The 22,476-nt window shown below is 42.4% G+C and overlaps 1 protein-coding gene across 1 annotated transcript in view; it reads right to left on the minus strand.

Annotated features, from left to right (window-relative positions):
• jmjd1cb (jumonji domain containing 1Cb) overlaps positions 1–22,476 on the minus strand; it is a 143,255-nt gene that overhangs the window by 84,147 nt on the left and 36,632 nt on the right. The window contains 1 exon segment of the mRNA XM_038736358.1: positions 1,606–1,806. Within this exon segment, the coding sequence (XP_038592286.1) occupies positions 1,606–1,806 (201 nt within the window).

Below are 22,476 nucleotides of genomic sequence, written 5' to 3' on the forward strand. Positions count from 1 at the left end.
GCAAACACGGGCAAAATAACAAAGTTTCTTAAATGGTTCTTGGGTTGCTGGAAAAGTTCCTGCATTGGAAACAAGCTACTTGAAGCAAAATGTCCAGCATCTCAGCAAAACAACATGGTTCATTCATGTGGCAAGGAGAACAACTGAAAAGCGTGACAATGTACCAAACAGACCCCCTCACCACGAGGAACAAAGCAGTGGCCTTTGGAAGGTCAACAGACACAGCCCAGCACTTAGAACAGCTGGTAAACACACACACAGCCCTTTTTACACAGCCTGTATTAAGGCGGTAATGTTGCACCGTTATTCTGCCTCGCTGTTCAGCATAACACATACAAACATGGAACGGGGGGGCATTGTTGTTCTGCTGTTAAGCCAGCAGTGGAGTTAGTAATAAAACTGAATGGAATCAGCATTATGCTGCGGTTGTTCGGTTCGTTGTAAAAAGCAAAGCTGTTGTAGTGACAGGTCTCCTTCCTTGCAGTTAGGGCCGAATGATTTTGGGAATAAATCTAATTGTGATTTTTCTGCCAGATATTGCGATTACGATTCAATTTGTGATTTTTTTAAATTGAAGTTTAAGTTCAATAATCACTGCCAGTCTTTTTCTGACAGAAACCACGTCAAGCAGCACAGAGCAGATGAACCAGGTAGAAAGTCAGACAGAACGGCAGAGAGAATACGGTCAATTTTCAAAATACATCATCAATAAACACAGTTAAAAACAGACAAAAAAAACCCTAACAATTTATCTACGTAGCCTACTAAACCATAGTAGAAACACAAAAATCAAGGACAACTGAACAAATAAGCAAAATCTGAAAAAGTCAGCAAAAACAAACAGGCAAACGCTCTTATTCTGAAATGCGAAACGGAGCGGGCTCACAGAGAGCTGTTATACAGAGTTGAAGCACACAGAATGACAAATTAACAACACGTCAACAACGTAGGGAAGCTAAATGCTCCGCTGCTGAAACTCTTCATTGTGAGTTGACGCAGGACAAACCACAGCCGCTGCTTGTGTCTGTCGGCTGGCGCCATTATCCCACGTTTTCCTCTTGTTATGTTTGCTGTTTGTAAAATGTACACACCCTGTGCACGCTCTGATTGCAGGACAGTAACAGGCAAACAGGTCTGTGACAGGATGACAACGGAATTAATTTGTAACTGCATGACTGTTCAAATGGGTCAGATGCGCTGGATAATTTTAATCGCCGTCTTCACAATTAGCTAATCGCGTTCTTTCAAATGGCAATCTTGATTGGAAACGAGCGTTCAGCCCTAATGGCAGTGTTGCAGAATCTCTGTTTAAAAAGGGTTACTGAGACTAAAGGAGTCAGAAATGTCCCAAAATCTCTGATATACAGGCCCAACAAAACTGACAAAGCTGGTAAATGTGCAGGGCTGCCACTCAGCAACCACTTGGATCCATCACCACAAAGGCAAATGAATCTCACAACACACAGGAAGGATGAAGAATGATCCTGAGCAGTTAATACTTTGTGTTAAACACTGGTGAATGTGTAACAGCACAGGCAGCGTGGTCATATGGCTGACTGTTTCTGGTATTGTGTCCAGTTTATAAATAGAAAACAAAGGTCTTACCAGGGCAGGCCACTGTATGTGTTTGGCCTTGGTTCCCAGCAGTAGGCCTCCTGCTCCTCCACCTGCTCCTGCTCCTCCTCCTGCTCCCTCCTTTCTCTTGGCCCAGACCAGCTGGTGCTCCAATAGAAACAGCTGGAAATCCTCATAGACCTTCACCCACTCTCTCTTCTCCCATTCCTGGTCATCAAACTCCACATATGCCTGCACAGCACACAAAAAGACATGTTTCAATAACAACATCGCAAACCAAAACAACTATGAGTGCAGTTTGATTTTGCACGGCAGAAGGAGGAGAAAAAGGAGAAAAGGAGGATGAATAAGAAGAAGAGAAGCAAGAGATGGAGGAGGAAGTGGAGAAGGGGGATTAAAGAAAAGAGAGGAGCAATAAAAAGGATGTACGCATTCTACTGACAGTCAATGCTGGGTACATTATGTTCATGTCATGTGAGATACATGCTCATCTAATTTCACATTTTGTAACCATTACATGAAGAAAATCAAACTGTACAGAAGCATGTGCATTAACACAGATACTGTCCACACACACACACACACACACAAATAATACAATCATGAATGCATATAAACTAAGACAAGGTCTGGGATGTAAGAGTGAAGAGAAGTTGATGACATTAAATTCAGTTTGATCACAGAGTTAACAGTAATGTAGAGGTATCCTAACACTGCACCGCTGGAGTCACAGAAGCCTTTCTATTCACTGCACAAATACAATCCAGTGACTGATGGTTGCAGGTGTCTGTTGTCTGTGTGTGTGTGTGTGTGTGTGTGTGTGCGCACACAGCCATCTTTCTCTCTTCTCTCCTCCTCTGTCATCTTCTTTCCCCTGTTCTCTCATTCCTCCTTCTATATAACTCACCCCTCCCCCACTCTTCCCTCCATACACAGAGAGAGGAAGAGGGATCAACGAGTGCATCTCTCCTCATTCAGCCTCCCACCCCACCCCCCTCCCATAATGCATTACTGCAGTCAACTGAGTGGTTAGTTCCAGCCAACAGGACTGAGAGCAGCTACCTCAGTCTGTCCTCTCTTGTTTACAGTTACAGCAGTCTGTCTGTTTATTAGCATCTATCTGTTCATTAATACCTTCATCAGTTGACCCACTGATTATTGACCTCTCTTACCATTTCCGCTGTATTAGTAGCAGTCATTTCAGGACACTGATCCCCTCCCCCCCACCCTTATCTGTTATTAACATTTATCTTTAATTCATCATTATTAACAACATGAATGAATAAAATGTGTGTACTTTCAGTCACCTTTATTGTTGACAAGTTTTGATTTTATAACTGATTTTCATGGCCCAAAAAGAAGAGAAGATTTGAACCTACAATTTGTCCTGAAACAAACACAATCCAAAAGTGATTTGTTTGGGGCTGCAAGAAGACACTGCTGGCCAAAAGAGTAAACTAGGTGCTGATTTCTGAGATTTGACAAGCAGAGCAATAAATCTGATGGTCCACAGTCTTCTTAATAATCTAAGTAAACAACAACACATTTTGGTAATCCAAACAACTCAGGCAATAGCAAAACAAGTTTGCCTAAAACACCAGTATTCTGCCTCTCCTTTCCTATCATAGGTCCCTCCTCCTGCAGCAGCACTGCTGTTCCTAATTTTCATGCATCATGCTGCTAACTTGACTTTTCACCTAGTGTGGCTCTGGGGTGGTTCTACTGTTCCCTGAGCAGGCAGAGATGCACTGAATAACACAGCTTGTGTTATTGTTGAAATGGAAAGGTTTGGATGAAGGTGTTACAGAATTAGAGTAAGACACTTTCAATTCTCTTTCACACTCTTTCAATTCTCAATGCTGGAAAAAAACTCGGTTGACAGCCATTTTAGTGTGTGGGGGGGTTATTGTAAGAGTCTAAACCAGCATTACTGCCACAAATTAAAGGGACGCACACAAATATAGACTCATGCATATGCACATTTTCACATTATGCCCAGGCTGTACGTCAGCCCAGGCCATTAAAACCCAATCTAACACTAAATGTTGCCCGTTGGCCCCGGGCCAATAACAGGCCACATAGGGACAGGAAATTATAGGGCTGTGCTGAAAAAAGAACATACACAACAAACCTAGAACTAGCCATTATCACTATTGCTAGCCAGCCCCTTCCAGCCCACTGTGGAACACATTGAACGTCAAACAATCACTGTTTTGTTGACAGTCACTCAGTGCAAGAGAGGGACACTAAACAATGAAGGTGGCAAACGTTTAAAAAAGACATATAAGAAAAAGAACATTTGATACGTTACGTTCAATTTCTCTGTGGAAAAAACATGAAAATAAACCACGTTTTTGGTTTAAATTTGTTATAGATGATTAAAGACAAATGATGGGGCAAATAGTTTAATGAGCCAAAGGCCAAAAGAGGCCTGCAGGAAATAAAATATTTACAAAGGCCCCTGATAATGATACTTGAACTGAATCTAATAAAAATATCCATCCATCCATCAGCTATAATAGCTTATCCTTGAGGGCCATGGGGCTGGAGCCCATCCCAGCTGACACTGGGTGAGATGCAAGGTACACACTGGACAGGTTGTTCACAGGGCTGACACACAGAGACAAGACAACCATTTACCCTCACAGTCACACCTCCGAGCAATTTAGCGTGTGCACCAGTCTGTGGACTGAGAGGGAAAATGGAGCATTATATATATTATTATATAACATATTATTATGCTATTACATATTTTAAATTATAAAAGTGGCATAAAATGGTCTTAAAATTACAATAATTTATTTTATCGCAATTATTTCTGGGACAATATATGGTCTTGATCCTTTAAAGCAGGGGTAGCTTTTTGGAAAGGGGGCCACATACAGAAAAATTTAAGAAGTCAAAATACTAATATTTTTGGCATTCACCCGATACCTTCTGTCTTCTTGGTTCCGTCATGTTTTATCAACTGAGGTAAATGTTTCTATGGATTAGTAATACATCATTGTAAGGAGGGTCTGAAATTTTATCTGCCTCTTTTGAAATGTATGCACCAAATGAAAGAGTGGCATTCAGCTCATTTAGCATATCATTTAACATAAGTAATGTTATCATTCAATGTATAAACTACCATATTATGCTCATTTTCAGGTTCATAATCTTATTTAGGTGTTGTACCAGAACAGGTTTACATGGTTTCATTTTCAAAAAACACCATAGTTTTGTCATGCTGCACATTGCTGCTGCTCCTCTTTTCACCCTGTGTTGAACGCTTCATTTTGGAGTTGCACATGTGCAGTTCCTAGTTAAGGACTACTAGCCAATCAGAAGCAGAGAAGGGCGGGTCCTGAAAAGCCGGTAAACACGGCTTCGGTTCAGCTGTACATCTTCCCCTTACCAGCTTGGCAACATGGACTGGAGCGAGAGTTTCAGAGTGGTGAGTTATTAATCTGTAACAAAAGGATCATCCATAAAGTTTTAACTGAGCTCTGTCTCTACATCACAGTAACAACTTTATGTTGTTTATGACATTACATGCATGTTTGCATGCACAAAAGGCCCATGTTATGACACATGACAATCACCCCACCTTACTTAACAATCACTAACAACCAGGTGTTTCGGGTGCTGACAGACAACAAGAAACACAAAGCACACGAGAACTTGAGTGCAGTGTATAATTCAGTCAGGGCTCAATACAAAGCCCACAGTTCATCCACCAAAGACGAGTCCTTATCTTAGTTCAAATCTCCACAATAGTCCATAGCTCAACAAAAACCTATTCTGGATCCCAGCAAGCAAACAAACAAATACACATTTTCAACATCGAAGTTGGCTGACAAAAATAAAACCAGGTGACGCTAGGGTTGGGCAGTCTCCTCTATTTTCATATCGTCTAATCATGGCTACTTGAGATCGCCGTTTCATTGCAGCAAGTCAGTGAAATGCCAGGATGGAAGAAAAGGCGTTTTAGCTTTAAGGGAAACTACCAGAAACAGCTGTAAATGCGCAGTATAGTGTTTCCCACATAATTACGGTGTAACTGTGGCAGCGCACACATGCGGCGGTGAGGAGGAGGGTGCAATCGATAGCAGCTATGTACAGCGTGTCAACAGCGTTATGTTAAGAAAATAGATAGACTACCGCCTCAAGCTTGATTTATACTCCTGCATAGGGTCTAGCCAGGCATTTATACTTGTGCGTCCGTTTGTCCGTCAATCTGCAATAACACCCCCAAACGGCAGTCGGCGATAGCGCATCCAGCATCCAATGTGTTGTCTTTAACCGGCCGAGCAGGCTAACTTCTGGTTTAGCCCTCCGCTAATGTGAATGGGGGTAAAATTGCAAACGTGCGGCTGGTGTAGCTTTTTCAAATGTTATCGCCCGAATGGATCTCATTCTGATGAAAGAGTCATTTCACTCGGGTTGTGACGGTCAAATATATCAATCCACTGTGTTACAGCCGCCGTTTTGGCCGCTAGTAAAAGTTACTTTAAAGCACGGGTACTTTCTGACGGTCTCTGAGGCATTGCGAGGTTACCCAGCCGACCAATCACAGAGCTTATGGTCTGCGTCGAATCGACGTGTAGTTATATTTTTGAGGAGGTACACGTCAGGCTACGCTGTAGGTGACGGCGTAGGGTAGGGGGCTACGCCGTCGATTTGACGCAGAAGTATAAATTGCACTTCCGAGTTAACTTCAATGTATTCGTTTTTCCATAAACGCACGGGTCCGTTACGATGTGTTTGTGAGAGAGAGAGAGAGAGAGAGAGAGAGAGAGAGAGCGGAGGTGCAGAGTGAATCCCGCAGTTCCACAATGAATTATGGTTTTACTCATATTAAATAGTATGTGGTGGTCAGTGTTGATGTTGTGGCGTGTCACCACAAATAAATAAATTAATATCAGCGCGTGAAAAACCAATCGCTGATCATCCCTTCAATCGTCGATAAGCAAGCCAATCGCCAATTGGAACAACCTTCTTACAGAAAAGCTTAGTGATTCTAAGGGCCCGTGTCCACCAAAGCTTTTTTTTCAATACATTCCAATGGGAGCACCGTGTTTTTACAAGCTGGTAAAAACACCAGCAGCGTGACGAGGCGCCAGACCCTTAGGGCCCATGTTCACGTTTCCAGCGTTTTTTGCCTGCTGAAAACCGTGCCATTTTTGGAGGCGCAGCGTTTTTTCCTCCTGCTTTGATACATAAAATCCGTGATTGCAAGTAGTTCTACCTAACTTTACTGGATGTAAAAATGTCAACACACCAGAGTCACCTCCCATAATCTGGCCAGTGATGCTGGCAAGCCAGCTGTCTCAGGACGGCTGGGCCTCTCCCACTGGCGAGTTTGGTTTGAAACACTGCCACACATATTCTATATTCTTTATTTTTAGAAATTCAACCCTGCTTTAAAGCTATGAATGCACAAACTTAAGCGTGTGTTATGTGTTATAGTTTTCACACGGACAAATTATTTTTTTTCATACCTTCCTGCCATTACTCCAAGGTATATGGTAAAAAAACCCGCTGAGCTGCTGCTGATAGTCTTTGCAGTGCAGCAGCATTTCTATTTTATCTGCCACAGCTTTTCTAGCTTTTACGGGGCTAGTTTAGTTTAGTGGCTCAGAATCATCTCATGTGACACTAATCAGTCAATCAAATGTTTGCACGGTGACTCGACTCAGTTGAGTGAGACACACTGTGGGACACACTGCGGGACACAGGGAGACGAAATGAGTGACAGTCGGAGATATAAGCATGTTAGAGAAGTAACTTAACATGGCGTGCTCTAAAAAGTGAAAGGTAGACAGCAAAAAGACAGCTTTTAATCAAGAATAGACTCTACATGTTCATTCTTCCTACTGGTATAATGTGGTGATTTACAAAAGTGCAAAGTGCCATTAAAGTTATGAAACAAAGCATCTTTTGAGCAAAAATTCGCCCCCAATCCGAACTGAGTGCTCAGGAATAGCCAATGTGATCGATCCAGCAGAAAGAGCAGCGTCTGTGTTTCTGGCAGCATTTAAAATCATACCTCCAGGACTTCTAAATACCCCAGTATAATGCAATAAGATGTGAAGAACAGAACTATAGATTCTGCCCCACTGTGTGTGATCCGTTTGCATGCACTGATTACTAATAGCAAGCATATTAATAACCCTGACAGGTCCAGAGCAGGGATGATTCTGTAGTCTACACACATGCACACACACACAAACGTACACAAACAGAGTACACCAAGCATTCAGTCGAGAAAAACATACACGATAGGAATGGGAAAACTCAAGTGTCTGGTGAGTCTGTTGCCATAGAAACCAGAGGCAGCAGTGAGCATTGGCCATGATCTCTCTCTCTCCCTCTCTCACACACACAGCTCAGCTACAGTGAGGAGAGAACAAAGAAAAGCAGATGCCATACTTTCACTGTACAGCATCTGATATCAATGTGTGTGGTTGAAAGACTCCGGGGCTCACAGAGAGACCTGTTTCTAGGGGGCCCACAATCTGTAGCAGAGCCCCTGAAGCCCCCACCTGGATTTGTCACATGTCAATGTCCAAAGCCACTACTCAACTGTTGTGGAATGTTACTTATTTCACAGTGTCCATCACTTTTCTCCTATGATAAACAGTGAAATTACGCATAAGGAAAGCCTAAAAAATACACAAATCAAAGAAATAGATACCACATGTTTGTCATTTCAATTCAGCTCTTCCATTTCACTTATCACAATGCCCATTAAAATGATCTGTTAGGTCACCAAGCCAGTGAGCATCATCTATTCCTTACCGTGGTCAATGTCAGCTCGGATTTTTATAAAAATATCAAAGTTTCATTCACGTTTACTTTCAGATTCACATTGATACAGGGTGAAGGTGGTTTAGTGATGCCTTGTGTTTAGTCTGGGGTTGGAAGTTTGATTCTCATCATAGAGTTAGTGCAGGTCCAGCCTTTCACTTGAGACATGGAGCTGAGATTCGGCTGACTGCCACTTTCAGGATTGTACATTTAAGCCTTGAGTGTGCAGCAAAGAACAACTACTGAGACAAGGCCAGAGACAGAGGACTGAGTGGACATTTGTCAGAAAGTGAAGAGGCTGTGCACAGTCACTGTGTATTAATACGTGACTGCGTATATTTACTCGTTTCCATGTACATGTACAGTACATATCTGACACAGACTGCATATAAGAGTATTTGTGAAACGTGTGTTTAGCAGTGCAGTGTGTAATCTGCCCATCACTAACGGCTGTGGAGAAGCTTTCTGGCTGGCTGCACTGGAGGCCGCTGGCAGCCAATGAGCATGAGGCATGAGAGCAAACGACCAATGCACAGGGAGAAGCAAAATCTTCCTTTTAAATAGAGCGCCAGCAAAAGCTGGAGAAAACAACAAGCCTCTGTAATGCCTTTTGATGACTTAATAAGGTTTTCAAGCAGCTACATAACCTTAACATTTCTCTCTCTCTCTGTCTGTCAGCCTTGCCCTGCTGTAAGTCATGTCCACACACACACACACACACACACACACTAAGCTCTATCCTGTTCTCCAAAAACTCTAATCTGATTTATTGAGCTTGACTGCACAGGAAAGGTGCAGACTAGCCAGGCTAAAAAGACTCCTTTACCCTCCCTTTACCCCCCAACCAATGACCTTTTCTTGGTTAAAAAACCTGAGTTAAGGATCACTCAACTTGGGAAAACAACTGAGGATGAGAAAACTTTAAAGGATTTATTAAAGAGCAGGACTTAATCTGAGAAAGATGGGGTATGGTTGCCAATTCACCGTTCGCTAAGCCACGCCCCGAAACGCAAGCTGGCCTGTCACAGTGCAGTAAAGGAATCGCTCCAACTGAGGTCCGACACTTTCACACCGGTGCTCCATTGACTCTTTTGCAATAGGAGTCGTATTCTAGCTTGTTTTGCTGTATTTTTCCAAGATTTGGTCAAATGCTGTTTCTGGGGCACTTGTAATAATTACAATCGATCAGAGAGGTTGAATGGAGAACTTTATTCACTTTCCAAAACCTAAAATAAATCCAGAAAAATGTAGGCTGTGGATTGTTCCTAATGTTATGTTACCCAACTAACAACCTTCAAATGCATATTGCAAACCTTTCTGTCTGCTTCTTTCTGAGATAGCTTTTCTGTTTTTCCAAAATAGCTGCACAGCTTGTCGGACTTAGCAAGTCACTAAGGGGGCGTGGCTTGGCAAATGTATTTCTGCATCAGTGTGGGGCAAAGAAAACGAAAGGATTCACCGACTGTGCAGATCGTCTGTAATGTTACTTTCAGCTGTTTTCTCGCTCATCCGTGGCAGTTAAATAAACAGAAAACATGAAACGGCTCAATGTTAGATGACATATGGTATAACGTTCCGTTACTATGACAGCAGCGGGGCATAAATGACTTTTAACATGAAGGCGATGAAGAAATACTTAGAAAACGTGTCCTTGTGCTGATAATGTGCCGTGCTCCATGTGAAGACAAAGTACTCTAGGATACTTTTGCTTCAGATATTCATTCTGCTTCACGTATTCGTGGACAGTGAAGCTATTTCCAAGTCACAGAGCTCATGGAGCAGCACGTTGTGGAGTGTCTGTCAAAAATAGTCCCAAACTTTTGACGGTCGAAGGCGCAGTCTTGTAGCTGGGGCTTGTCCGGGGGAATCCCTGCTAACACCTGATGCAGCGACGCTTCGCTGCACGTAAACACGAGTCGACATATTTACGTAATTGATTACGTCGACTAATCGGCTCAAACCTACTCTGCTGCTTTGATTTTGACATGATGAGAGTACCCCAACCACACAAAGTGTAAAACTCACTGGGGTGTCGCTAATCTGGCATAACCCGCCACAAATAACAATAAAAAAAAGGAGGAACCAGAGCTTGAAAGAAATGGATTTAATGGCATGGAGGAGGAAACAGACAGAGAGGAGAAGGAAATAATGGAAGGGATGGGATGAGATTGGAAGAATGGGATGTCCAGGACAAACAGGAAATGAAGATGAGAGCATCATCTGTACCCAGTGACTTCAAAGATGTCAAAGACAACTAGGGGCAGAAAAAAGGAGGATGGATTAGATGAACGGAAAAAGAGGAGAGTCAAGCTGCCTGGAAACTGAGAGACTGGCCTACCACAACGGCAACCAGGTTGACAACGCCGTAACCAAGGCGCCCCTTCCCTGACAACGGACCAAATTATGCTGCTGCTGCTGCTTTCTACTGCTACAGAATATCAATCAGCTAGGCGGAGAGAGAGAGGGAGAGAGAGACACAGACTTTGACAGAGAGATGTTCCCCCAGAGGTACATAAATATATAAAGCAACTTCTGAGTCGCTTGGCTGCTGGCTGGCTTCCCCTCACAATTACAGACAAGCAGGAAAGAGTCAGAGAGAGAGAGAGAAATCTCATCGTGCAGGGACAGAGTGAGCAGAGAAGAAGAAATCTCATCATGCAAAAAAGGAAATTCAAGTAGGGTTGCAGTGGGCAGAGACACGTTTGATGTTCCCTCCTAACACAAAACACAGAGACTCCGAGAGATCTGTGTGTGTGTGTGTGTGTGTGTGTGTGTGTGTGTGTGTGTGTGTGTGTGTGTGTGTGTTCATTACTTAGAAATTGCTACAAGAAAGAATGGCAGGGCAATTATTCAGTGAGAGGACAAGCAGACGAATGAGGATAAAGGGACATGGAGGGCAGAGAGAAAGAGGGATGATGAAGAGGTGGAGGGATGGCAATCTAGGGAACCAGCAGCTAATCGTGCATGATTAGATTGAAGGTGAACGGGCCATGTTGTGAATGTTTCCCGTGGAACTGCTCCTACATCTGGGCCAAGACATCAGCTGCCCTGTGTTAGATGTTTCAGCCACTCCTGGCGCCACCCACACACACACATAAAGTTTACCTGCACTCCTACATTCTGATTCATCAGTGCTACTTGGTCTTCCAACTTCCCATACATCCAGTACATACATATTTCACATCCAGAGACTAGCCTGCCACAACGGCAACCAGGTTGCCAAAGCCGTAACCAAGGCGCCACTTCACTGACAACGAACCAAATGATGCTGCTGCTTTCTACTGCTACAGAATATCAATCAGCGGGGGTGAGAGTAAAAAAATATTGGCCTTTTCTAGCTCACAATTCTCATACACTATGTTCTGCATCAGTCAATTGTGTGTTATAATACTCAAACCCCCAACACCCCTCTACTGCATTTCCCCATAATCAGGACATCAGATATACCAGGATTACAGAGAACAGAAACGAAAAGACTCCAGTTCATTATATTTTCATAAAGTATTTCGGGACTGGGCAATCATATTTTTTGACTTCTGAAGAACCTTGCACCTACTCGCACATGTTTATTTCAATGCCATTATAAAAGTTTCCGCTGTCACATTATCTCCATTCACCTCTTCTAATAAGCTACATATGTGGTGTCTTTCAACAGACAACAAAGACCCAAAAGATTGCCAACATCAGGGGGACCACATCCAAGCAACACACAGACAGCTGAGGTCAGGGAAAGATTCATACTATAATGCCTCTATTAAATCACCAAACTAATAAAAGGCCCTCAGTGCAGTTTAACAAGAGAACAGAAAAGATGAGTGTAGAGCTAACCAGGCTAAAGCTCCAACACAGCAGAGACAGAACAGGCAGGGGAGAAGAGTGGCTCTGTTGTGAAGGTTCACTGGGGTGCAAGTAATGTGAAGGAGAGAGATAGAATAAGAGAGCAGATGAGCTGAAGTAATATCCAATGACAGCATGAAGAAACAGTCCCTATTCTACAAGGTCATCTCTCCCTCTCTCGCTCGCTCTGTCTCTCTCTACCTCCCTCTGCTCTGGTCCCCTTTTAGGTTTGACAGACACAAGACAGCGGGAACGACAGAAAGTGTGGAGACGGGCAACGCAGTACAGGTTTGATAGAATGGATACGTGGAAATGTGGGAAAAGTAGAGAGAAAAAGGAGGGATGATGAAAAAACAGGCAGACTGAAAAAAGAGATAGTCGAGGAAAGATAGGAGAGCGAGCAAGAGAGAGAGGCAAAGTAAACAGCCTTGAGCAGAGTGATGCGACCCAGCTTCCCCCTCCTTTATTCCTCTCCTCCGTATGAAGGATGTGTGGGCCCAGGAGAGAGGAGGGAGGGAGGGAGAGGTGAGAGGAAGAGAGGGAAGGAAAAGGCACATCCAAAAATAGCACTGTTTTGTTGTTAATGCATTACTAGGAAAATACTAACTCAAACACTTCCTTCTGAACCGCTGATTTCAGGCTGAAATCTGTTTCATCTTTAATATGTTTCCTCATTTGTTATGGTCTGCTAACATATTTACTACCACAGGTCATCAGACACAACACTAATCACTGCAGACAAAGGCCAACAAAATGCAACTGCTTCACAAATGCCAGAGCACACATTCCATCACCTTTATCTAAGGCCTCTCAGTACTCTGACCCTTCTCTGTTGGTGGTCTCAGCTCCAAGCCTTCCTGAATAAGCAAATCTTTAAAAACACTTCACAAATACTTTGTTTCACGTTTAAGAAGTCTCAGTCATTTAACTAAAACAGCTGGACGATGTGTGTGGAATAGGGATGAAACGATTATCTAATGATAAACCATGGTAAAATTCCTGACGGTTATTATCTTACACATTTTAATTACTACGTTAACCGGGTTTGGTTCCCGCGCTCTTATAAACTCACAGCAAATACGCATGTGCAGTATGCAACTTGGGTTTGTTTGGGTCAATGACGGCGGAAGACAACGCTGCAGGGATTTTTCAGTCACTCTGAAGTCCGGTCGTATTTTAGGGAAACTAGATTGAAGAAAATGACCTAATGGTGAGTTAACTTTTAGCTTTGGTTTGTCTCTCTGACTTGCTAACAGCTTGTAAAAAGAAGCTCTCAGTGTTGCTGCTCTTGTAAAAAAAACGCTACACGTTTTTCTGCTGCTGTGTGACTGCACATGATAACACGTTTTAAATTTCAAATCCAGCAACGAGGAAATTATAAACATACTTATTTCCCATACATTCATAACCTTTTTTTCACTGTTCAGATGCAATAACAATGCCACAACAATTTTTATTAAAAATACTAATAGCGTTTTTTTGGTATTGAAGACCTTCAAGAAACTTTAGGATGACACCTGCCTCCTTGGTTTGAATAAGCAAGTCACCACTGCACGGAACAAGACCAGGTCAAGCCTGAGCTAGAACACTTAAGTCACAGTATACTGTTAACTCCCAACATGTCATGTGTACAGTCAGTTAGAAGGCTAAAATAGTTACAAATGCCTCTTATTCCAACATTTATTCTTCTAAATTCACATTTTTTCACCATATTTTCTGTCTCTGCTGCATTTGTCACACAAACTGGATGGAAAGTAAACTCCTTTCATCTGCGTCGTTGAGCCAATCAGATTACAGCAAAAACGAAGATCAGCCCAAGTTGGGAGGGGCCACTCGTATATCCCCTAAAAACTGAATGTTTGGCCCAGTCTCACAGACAGACAGCGTTCCGCCGCAGCTGACCGGCCGGTCGGCCAGCCCGGTCGTGGATCATAAAGTGTCACAATTAATCCTGCATAAGGCTTTATTTTTTCTATATTTCTATCATTTCGACAACCCTAATAATAATAATAATGTCAAAATGAATTCATCATGGTGGTGGTTCATCTGTTTTTTCACTAACTTAATGCAATATTAAACAACATAGCAGCATATGTCAATATTGTAGGATTGAGTTTGCTTTCTAATGTGCCACTTACAATGTCTCTGCACGAGATTTCCTTACAATTATAGAAAATATAGAATAACACCAGACCTATACTTTAAAAAGGGTTAGCAAAAACATTCTCAAACAACTGAAAAGAAAAGTGGAAAGCAGCCTGCAGCATTTTTCCCTTGTAATCTACTGATTCTATACATCTGACCTCAAGTCTGCTGACTGCCTCACAGACTTAGACTGCAGCCAAATCCAGTTTGTTTCTCAGATCTGGCCTTTAGGGCTGTCTGTCCATCATTTATAAGTGACCAGGTCAGATTTGTTTGTTCGGGCATTATTAAACCTGTTAATCAGCTGTCTGCTGTGGAAACAACATTAGTGTGCATAAGAATGCTGTCAACACAGCGCTTCTCTTAGAAACATCAGCAACAGTGTTGGTGGTGCTCAGCGCAGGAGACACAGCTAGACAACAGTCCTCTGGATGAAACAGTTTTATATGTCATGTTGCAAGTTGCAATACTGTAGGTGACCAAACTACTGCATGGCTCCAGAAATGCAACGTGGTGTCACATTTCAGAATAGCATCAAGTCAGTTTCTGTGGTTTTTGACTCTCCAGACATGATAAAGCTTTCAGATCCCTCTTTAGATATGCCAACTACTGCTGAAACGATTGATTAGTCAGACGTAAAATGAATCAACATTTTTGATAATCGATTAAAGGTGTTTATTTTTCACTGCTCCCAACTCTTTGTTGTTTCTCTTTTCTGCTCCTATCTGTTTTATGTAACTGTAAATCAAATGTCATTGGGTTTTGGACAAAACATGCATTCTGGGAACTTGTGATGAGAAATATTTGAAGATTTTATGCAATTATATGGACGTGCCAGTTTGAACAGCATCGATCAGTGAAAAGCACAATCTCATAAAGAACCGAGTGTAAACCCTGGTCTGTATTATTGAATACTGTATAGAACACAGAAGCCAATTTCTGATGAAAACCAAGAGAGAATAAGTGCTGAATATTCAGCAGAAGACGAGAACACAAACTGGAAGAAAAACATGGCACGCTTCTCTTTTCTCTCAGACACTATTTCTTCCTCCCTCTCTCACTCCATCTCTCCTGATAATACAGCTCTAATAATAGCTGAGTTGCATCGAGACAATCATTTGGTGGAATCTAGGGCAGCCTCTGCAGAGGCAGTATGGGAAAATCCCTCCCGTCTTGTCCAGCCTGCATGCCTGCGGACTGTGCACGCATGTGTGTTAGCATTCAATCCATCCTGCACAGGAAGAAACAGACAGAGGACTGGTGACTCTTTACATAACACCTTCATAGCTGATTCTCAGAGTTGGGATGCCTTTTACACAACAGTCTCTTGGGAAAATACTTCTGGATAGTCCTTCATATAAACAATGTGCCTGGATTCAACACTTATTCCAAACATACTGGAAGAAGCAGGTCCAACAAGCTATAATAGGACTGCACTCCGGGTCCTAGGAGGCGACGTCGCCCCTACAGATTTCTATAAAGTGTTTTCTGATATAATAGCACTAGGGATGCATCGAATGTTCGGCCACCGAAATTAATCGGCCGAAAATAGCAAAAAACGTCCTTTCAGTGTTCGGCCTAATAAGTCAAAAGACCAAAGACATTTTACCGATCAATTTAGAGCTGACCCCGAATAGTCGAAGATTCGATGCCTGATTTGACTGTCAATCTCACAGTCGAAGCTTCGCAGCGAAACAAAGATCATGCCATTTTGGCAATATGGGGGTGCTCAACGTCTGATTTTACACAGAACTACCAGTTTTCTCCCAATAAGTTAATATACATCCTATTACAATATACATTTCAACGTTTAATGTAGGGCTGCAGCTAACGATGATTTTAGTATTCGAAGCTTCTATAGATTATTGCAACAATTCATCGATGTGTTGTTTAAGAAGTACCTTTGCTTGGCGGCGGCGACGCCCCCCCACCGGTAGCGGGATCATCTGTGCACGTTTACAGGTGATACATATTTAGTCCTTTCGGAAATTCATAGTGTGTAATACAGCAAACATCAGACCAACAACCAGACGGCTGCTTTACAAACACAAACATCACCTGAGTGCTATACAAGTTAAACTAAAGGCTCGTGCAGACTACCCGGCTTTCAGCGTCGGCCGATGGCCGTGCAGTTCACACAACTTGCCTTAACATGACGGCTGTCTTGAAGTCGTTGTGGCGTTCACACTACTTGACTGATCGATGACAGGGGGTCGCACACAGCTATGGCACCCGACGCTGGTTTCCAAACCACTTTTATCAAAAAAACACACGTGAAATATGAAACGGGAAATGAGCGATCCTGCACACAAAACAGCTGTTGTTTGTTATTATAAAGATGGTGATGATAAAGACAAAGACTCTGGTTGAAAGGATGGATTAGCACACACAGGTAGCAGGGATTGTCTGAGCTACAGAGAGAGCTAAAGGGGAGTTAAAAGGTGCAGCTCCCCGACTTGCAGTTAACTCATGACTGTGAGGTTACAACAAACGGCCCAAAAAGGAGAACAACAAACGCACGTGTGCACATTTTCAGCTGAGGACTGCAGCTTACTTTGGCTTCAACTCAACAATCAATCAAGATTTTAGTTAAATGTTAAAGTTGCTGTTACTGTTACCTTGTCTGTGGCCCGCTGGCAGAACACCGGCTGCTTTCTGATAAGGCACCGTAAAGTTTCATTTTACGGTGGACGGCCGGTAACATTACAGAGTTCTTTAGCTTGAAATAATCCCATACTTTGGACACCTTCTTCTTTGTCCCTCGCTGTTTTCTCTTTCTTCCTCCAGTTTGCAAACAGCTCCATCATAATCCTCTCGTGTTCACAGCGTAAGCGCGATGTGCGACAGTAATAAATGTCCCTGCGAAACACCGTGCTGTAAAGTTACATGGATTAAACGAAGCATCGATGCAAAGAATTTGCGTCGAACCATTTTATGAATAGATTTAATTGATGAATCCTTTCAGCCCTAGTTTAATGCTGTAAATAAACATGTAAAAAGACTAAACTTTCAATAAATGTTTTTAAAAGTGCGTAAATAAATCTAAAATTGTAACTCTAACCCTGGGTCGTCAGTGCGCATGTGTAGGCGTAGCGTGTATGTGTGTAATGGCAGAAGAGAAACACTTGCTGAAGAGACCGAGCCCCAGCTTCACTGGTGTTGTGCCGATTTGTCCGCACCTCGTGGGAGTTTCGGATAATTTATCACCGTTGATGAACCACACAAAGAATATTTTATCCTTTTTAAATAGCCGGCTAATTGAAATAAACCCGCGAGGAACGTGCGACATGCATGTAGTTGTCAGCAGCACGGTACGGACGCAACTCTGCACAAGATCAGTGAATGACAGGCGAGAGAGAGCCTCAGTTTAGCTGGAAATTTACAGTGTAAGTTGAATGAATAGAGACTGCAGCTCTGCAGCTTCTCAAGATTAAAGCGGAGCTACCGTGTGTAGTCTTGTTCACCCACATCAAGTTGGTTCCTCTGCAACAGCTTTGGCAGTGGGCCAGCTGTTGTCTGTTAGCTAAACCAAACCTATAACGTGGCAAACTCAAATGAGAAATCAGAGCTGGAATATCCATGTTGACCTATTGATTCATTCAACATCACCTGAATGAACCTGTTACAGTACTGGAGCCCTGCTGTAATAACCCTTTACATAATGCATTTCAGTCAGTCTTGTGTGCCTTTCCTGTATGAACAAGCTACAGTTGTCCGGTAATAAATCACTGCCCCAGCAGTTGCTCCCACCAACAAAGGACTACAGAGAACCTGAATTTGTGCTTTCAATTTGAATGACTTATTAACATTCTAAACATGTCTTAATAAAAAAAATGTTCTTTTATATTTGACAATATAAAGAAAAAAAGTAATAAAGATGAAGCATTACTGTCATAATAAGTTTTTTTTTTCAATGACCATATGTAAGCATTGAGTATTTTCATAGTAAAAATGATGGCCAGTAAGCCACTATTTAAAGTTTACATTCAATTCTGTATTTTTTACCTGTTGTGCAAACAACATACCAACTTGTAATGCCCAAAACTGTACATTTTAACTTTTCTCTCTTCACTGGATCACTGCATTAAAATATGTGTGTAGTCTGCCTGAGTTGACATATTTCCAAAATGTACAAAAGCAAGTACAATATCAGAGCCTTTGGGACATTTCTACATGTCATGATTAATTTATTACTCGGACTGGTGGTTTCCTTGACTCTCAGAGATTGTTCCCTGGAGATTTACTGAATGTTGTGTCTTCAGAAAGCTGCAAATGGCACTGAACCCCATGACATTTAACTCACATCTGATATCTTAAATTATTTAGGTATTGGCCTTTTTTTTCACCAAGCTCTACTGTACTACTACTCTACTGGAAATATCTGGACATGATATCTATGTCTGGTGATGTCACGGGTCATTTAAGATGGACAATACATAAAGGTTATGGACTGGATTTAAGAATGCAGCAATGAAAGAAGAGTACTGGAGAGCCACCTACCTTGGTATGTGTGTACTATAAACCAGTTCTTACAGTAATAACAAACCTAAAGACACCAGCTGTGTTTACGCACCATATTTTATGCTCTATTGATGTGAATTCACTATTGTTTTGTTTGTTTTTGTCAGCTGTTACATAATGACATGTCTAGAGGCCAAACTCCAGCTCTTATCAGCTTGAAAGTGATAGCTGTGAAACATTACACAGTGGGACAGTGGCGACACAGTAGTATAATAGAAAACTGGAAGTACCAGTGACACAGTTGAGGACAGGTAGGCTCTGTAGAAACACAGCGATAAACTTGTGGTATTTTAATTTATTGACATTTCTTCCTTTCCTAATAAAGGCTTAATCCATGTACTTGCTCTTTCTACAAAGACAGAAAAGCAACATTAGCATATAACATCACTGTGGAACACAGATTTGGTATGCTAGCCATCTTTTCACACAAAAGACTAGCGCAGCAGTTTGTTAATCAGCTATGGCTTGCTACAAGCTGACAGCATTAGCAGGTTGTGGATGAGTCAACAGGTTAGGTTAGACCCCCAACCTGGGGGTCACAATCCCTTAATGGGATCCCAATATGAATGTGAGTAATCACAAGATTACTGGAGCTTTATGTTCACTGCTGTGAGTGGAGGTCAGGTGTGGGAAAAAATAAATCAATATTTAAATCCCAAAATTGAAAATCCAATGTACCCAACGATTGAATATCCAATATTTGGGTCCGGCCCCAGTGAACGCCACGACGACTTCAAGACTCACTTCACAAGACGTGAAAGTTGTGTAGTCTGAACAGCACAGCAAACTGCATGTTACCCAAGCACACACATACACACCTGTGGAGCTAAGTTATTCATGTCTAATAAGTTAGCTTTAAGGCTGGCTAACGTGTGCTGACTGGCTCCATTACAGTCTACTCTAGGCTATATGTAGTCTGTGCAGCTCTGCTGTATATCAGATCAGCAATTCAGCATCACTATTAAAAGACTTGGACTGGGAACATACTCACAAATCCACCAATACCACAAACAGACCAAGGCTATCACGTGAACACTCTGTGGTGTTGTGTCACGCCAACATTGGAAACGGGGCTGGGTCCTACTACTGATTCATGTGACTTCACTAGGACTCAACTATGCGCGTGCGTGTGCGAGAAGGAGAGAGAAGAAAGAAAAATGCGTGTCTGTTCCTGAGAGAGAGAGAGAGCGCTTGAAGGTCTCTGGGCAGCAATTTCACACACATGCACACACAGAGTGAACAAAGAAGACCTCTATTTGAGCGAGCCTGCAAAAGTAGGTCTGCACTGGATCTGGAGAGCGACAAGAATGCGTGTTTTGCGCGTGTGTGCGATGCAGAAGACAAATGGTGTCTGACATCTCAGGCTATTACAGAGGAACAGCCTGGTACAAGAGAGGGGAGACGGGGGGAGGACGATGTGGGAGGGGGTGGGAGTGGGGGAGGAGCTTGTTTGTGACCTTAGATTCCTCCTTCACTACATATAAACCACTTTACACCTCCACTGGCACAGATGTGATCATGTGTTTGACAGCATGACTCACACCTTTATTAGCTGCTCTTTCTGTGGTTTTGTGGTTACATTTTAGAATGCTATTTGCATACTGACAGTTTTATGTCAACAACCACATTTCAGGTTGTTTTCTACTTGGTAGGCTTTAATCACTAGGGCTGCCCATGACTAAACAGGTTCCAAGTCTTTGCATGTTTATGATATTATTGTCATTATTTAAATGTATATTTCTGGGGCATCAGAAAATGGTTTGAGTTCCAGGCTGACAAAGAATGTTATCAGTAACATTGTGAACACTGTGCTACGTTATAGAGAAAGAAAACATGATAATGAGACTTTAAAATACATTCTACTTGATGTTCATTTATTTCAACAGTGTAAAATCACACAAGTACAGCTGTTTAAAACACGAGAATAAAAAACTTCCGACTTCACAAAAACAACTCAGACTTATCAACACGATGGATGATGTATAATGTTACTTAACCCACCGTCTGAGTCTGAGTCTAGTCGCTCACACTCCCCCGGTACTCTGAGCTCCCAGTCTGGGCAGAGTCGGCAAAAAGGACCGCTAACTAGCTAATGGCAGAGCCTACAGTTAGCAGCAGTGTGCCGTACGGCTGAACGATTTGTGGGGAAAAATCTAATAGCAATTTTTCTGCCAGATACTGCAATTATGATTCGGTTTGCGATTTAAAAAAAATAGTTTAGCTAAAGTTCAATATTCACTGTGTATTAGATAAAACATTTCATGGAGCATGACACCATCAAAACAGTGATGTGACACAATTTTCGAATTAAAACACCCGACTCCTGACTGTATATAAGCATTCTGAAATATTCCATGGGGGCTATGTAGCTGTGCAGAGAACAGAACAACACCGGCTCACAGAGAGCTGTTATCGTAGTAGAAGCACAAGAAAGGGCAAATTAACAACACGTTAACAGCATGGGGCAGGCTAAACGCTCCACTGCTGAAACAGTGTGAGTTGACACCAAGGCCGAGGACGGACAAAACTGCAGCACAGCCACCGCCTGTGTCGGTTCAGTTGACGATATTATCCCACATGTTTTCCTCTTGTTTTGTTTGTTGTTGGAAAAATGTACACGCCCTGTGCACACTCTGATTGGTGAGTAGGACCGTAACAGAAGACGCATGGCGCTTGTGATTGGCGAGCAAGTCTGTCACACAAGGATGACAACGGAATTAATTTGTAACTGCTGTTCAGAACGGGTCAGATGTGCTGTATAAATTAATCTACATTTTTAATCGCAGAAAAAAAGAAGTACTGTCAGTATTTAGGAATCACACACACAAAAGCGCATAAGCCTGAGAGTGTCTGATCCAAGTTTTCATTCTGTCCTCTAAATGCTCTCTGACGTGCTCACGGTGTGAAAGGATTCCAGAGGTACCTGTCTGAAATCTGACCCCACACACAGACACAGGAGAGTAGAACAACTTGTTTCTGGAGGCTGTTATTCTAGTGCCATTAATTACTATGAATGAACTGGCTCTCACTCACACACACACACACACACACACACACACACACACACACAGGCCCCGGATTCAAAGCAAGAGACACTCAACTGGAGGCACTTGGGAAAATTTAATTGTCCATTACCACACTCTTTCATACTCTCCCGGTTTCTCTTCTTTACTGTTATCTTCACTCTATCCTTTCCTCTTCTGTCCATCTCTTCACTTTGCAGAGGGAGTTATTGTTAAGATATAGAAACACATTACAACTGAGTGAGCAGGCAGTCTTTGTATAATAAGTAGTAGTGATGCACAGGTCAGGGTTTTTTATTACCTACACCTACGCAAACTGTTGCAAGAGCTAACCAGCACCGCCCAACCCGCGAAAAGCACTCTACTTCTTCACAGCCCATAATAGTAAGCTAAATAGACAGACCAATCATTACAAACAGAATGCAGGGCGTAACGCCACTGCTTGCAATAATAAGTTTGGTTGTACAGAAGTCTGAGAAAATGAGGCTACTTCTCAGCTGATTTAATACCTCAGTAAACACTTTCCTACTGTGTTTATGGTCTCAGTCGCTAGTTTCAAGTCTTCTTCAACACGGCATGATGT

This window comes from Micropterus salmoides, unplaced genomic scaffold, assembly GCF_014851395.1.
Source record: "Micropterus salmoides isolate LMB-PRFRI ecotype aquatic unplaced genomic scaffold, ASM1485139v1 Ms_hic_scaffold_21, whole genome shotgun sequence".
NCBI classification, from domain to species: Eukaryota; Metazoa; Chordata; class Actinopteri; order Centrarchiformes; family Centrarchidae; genus Micropterus; species Micropterus salmoides.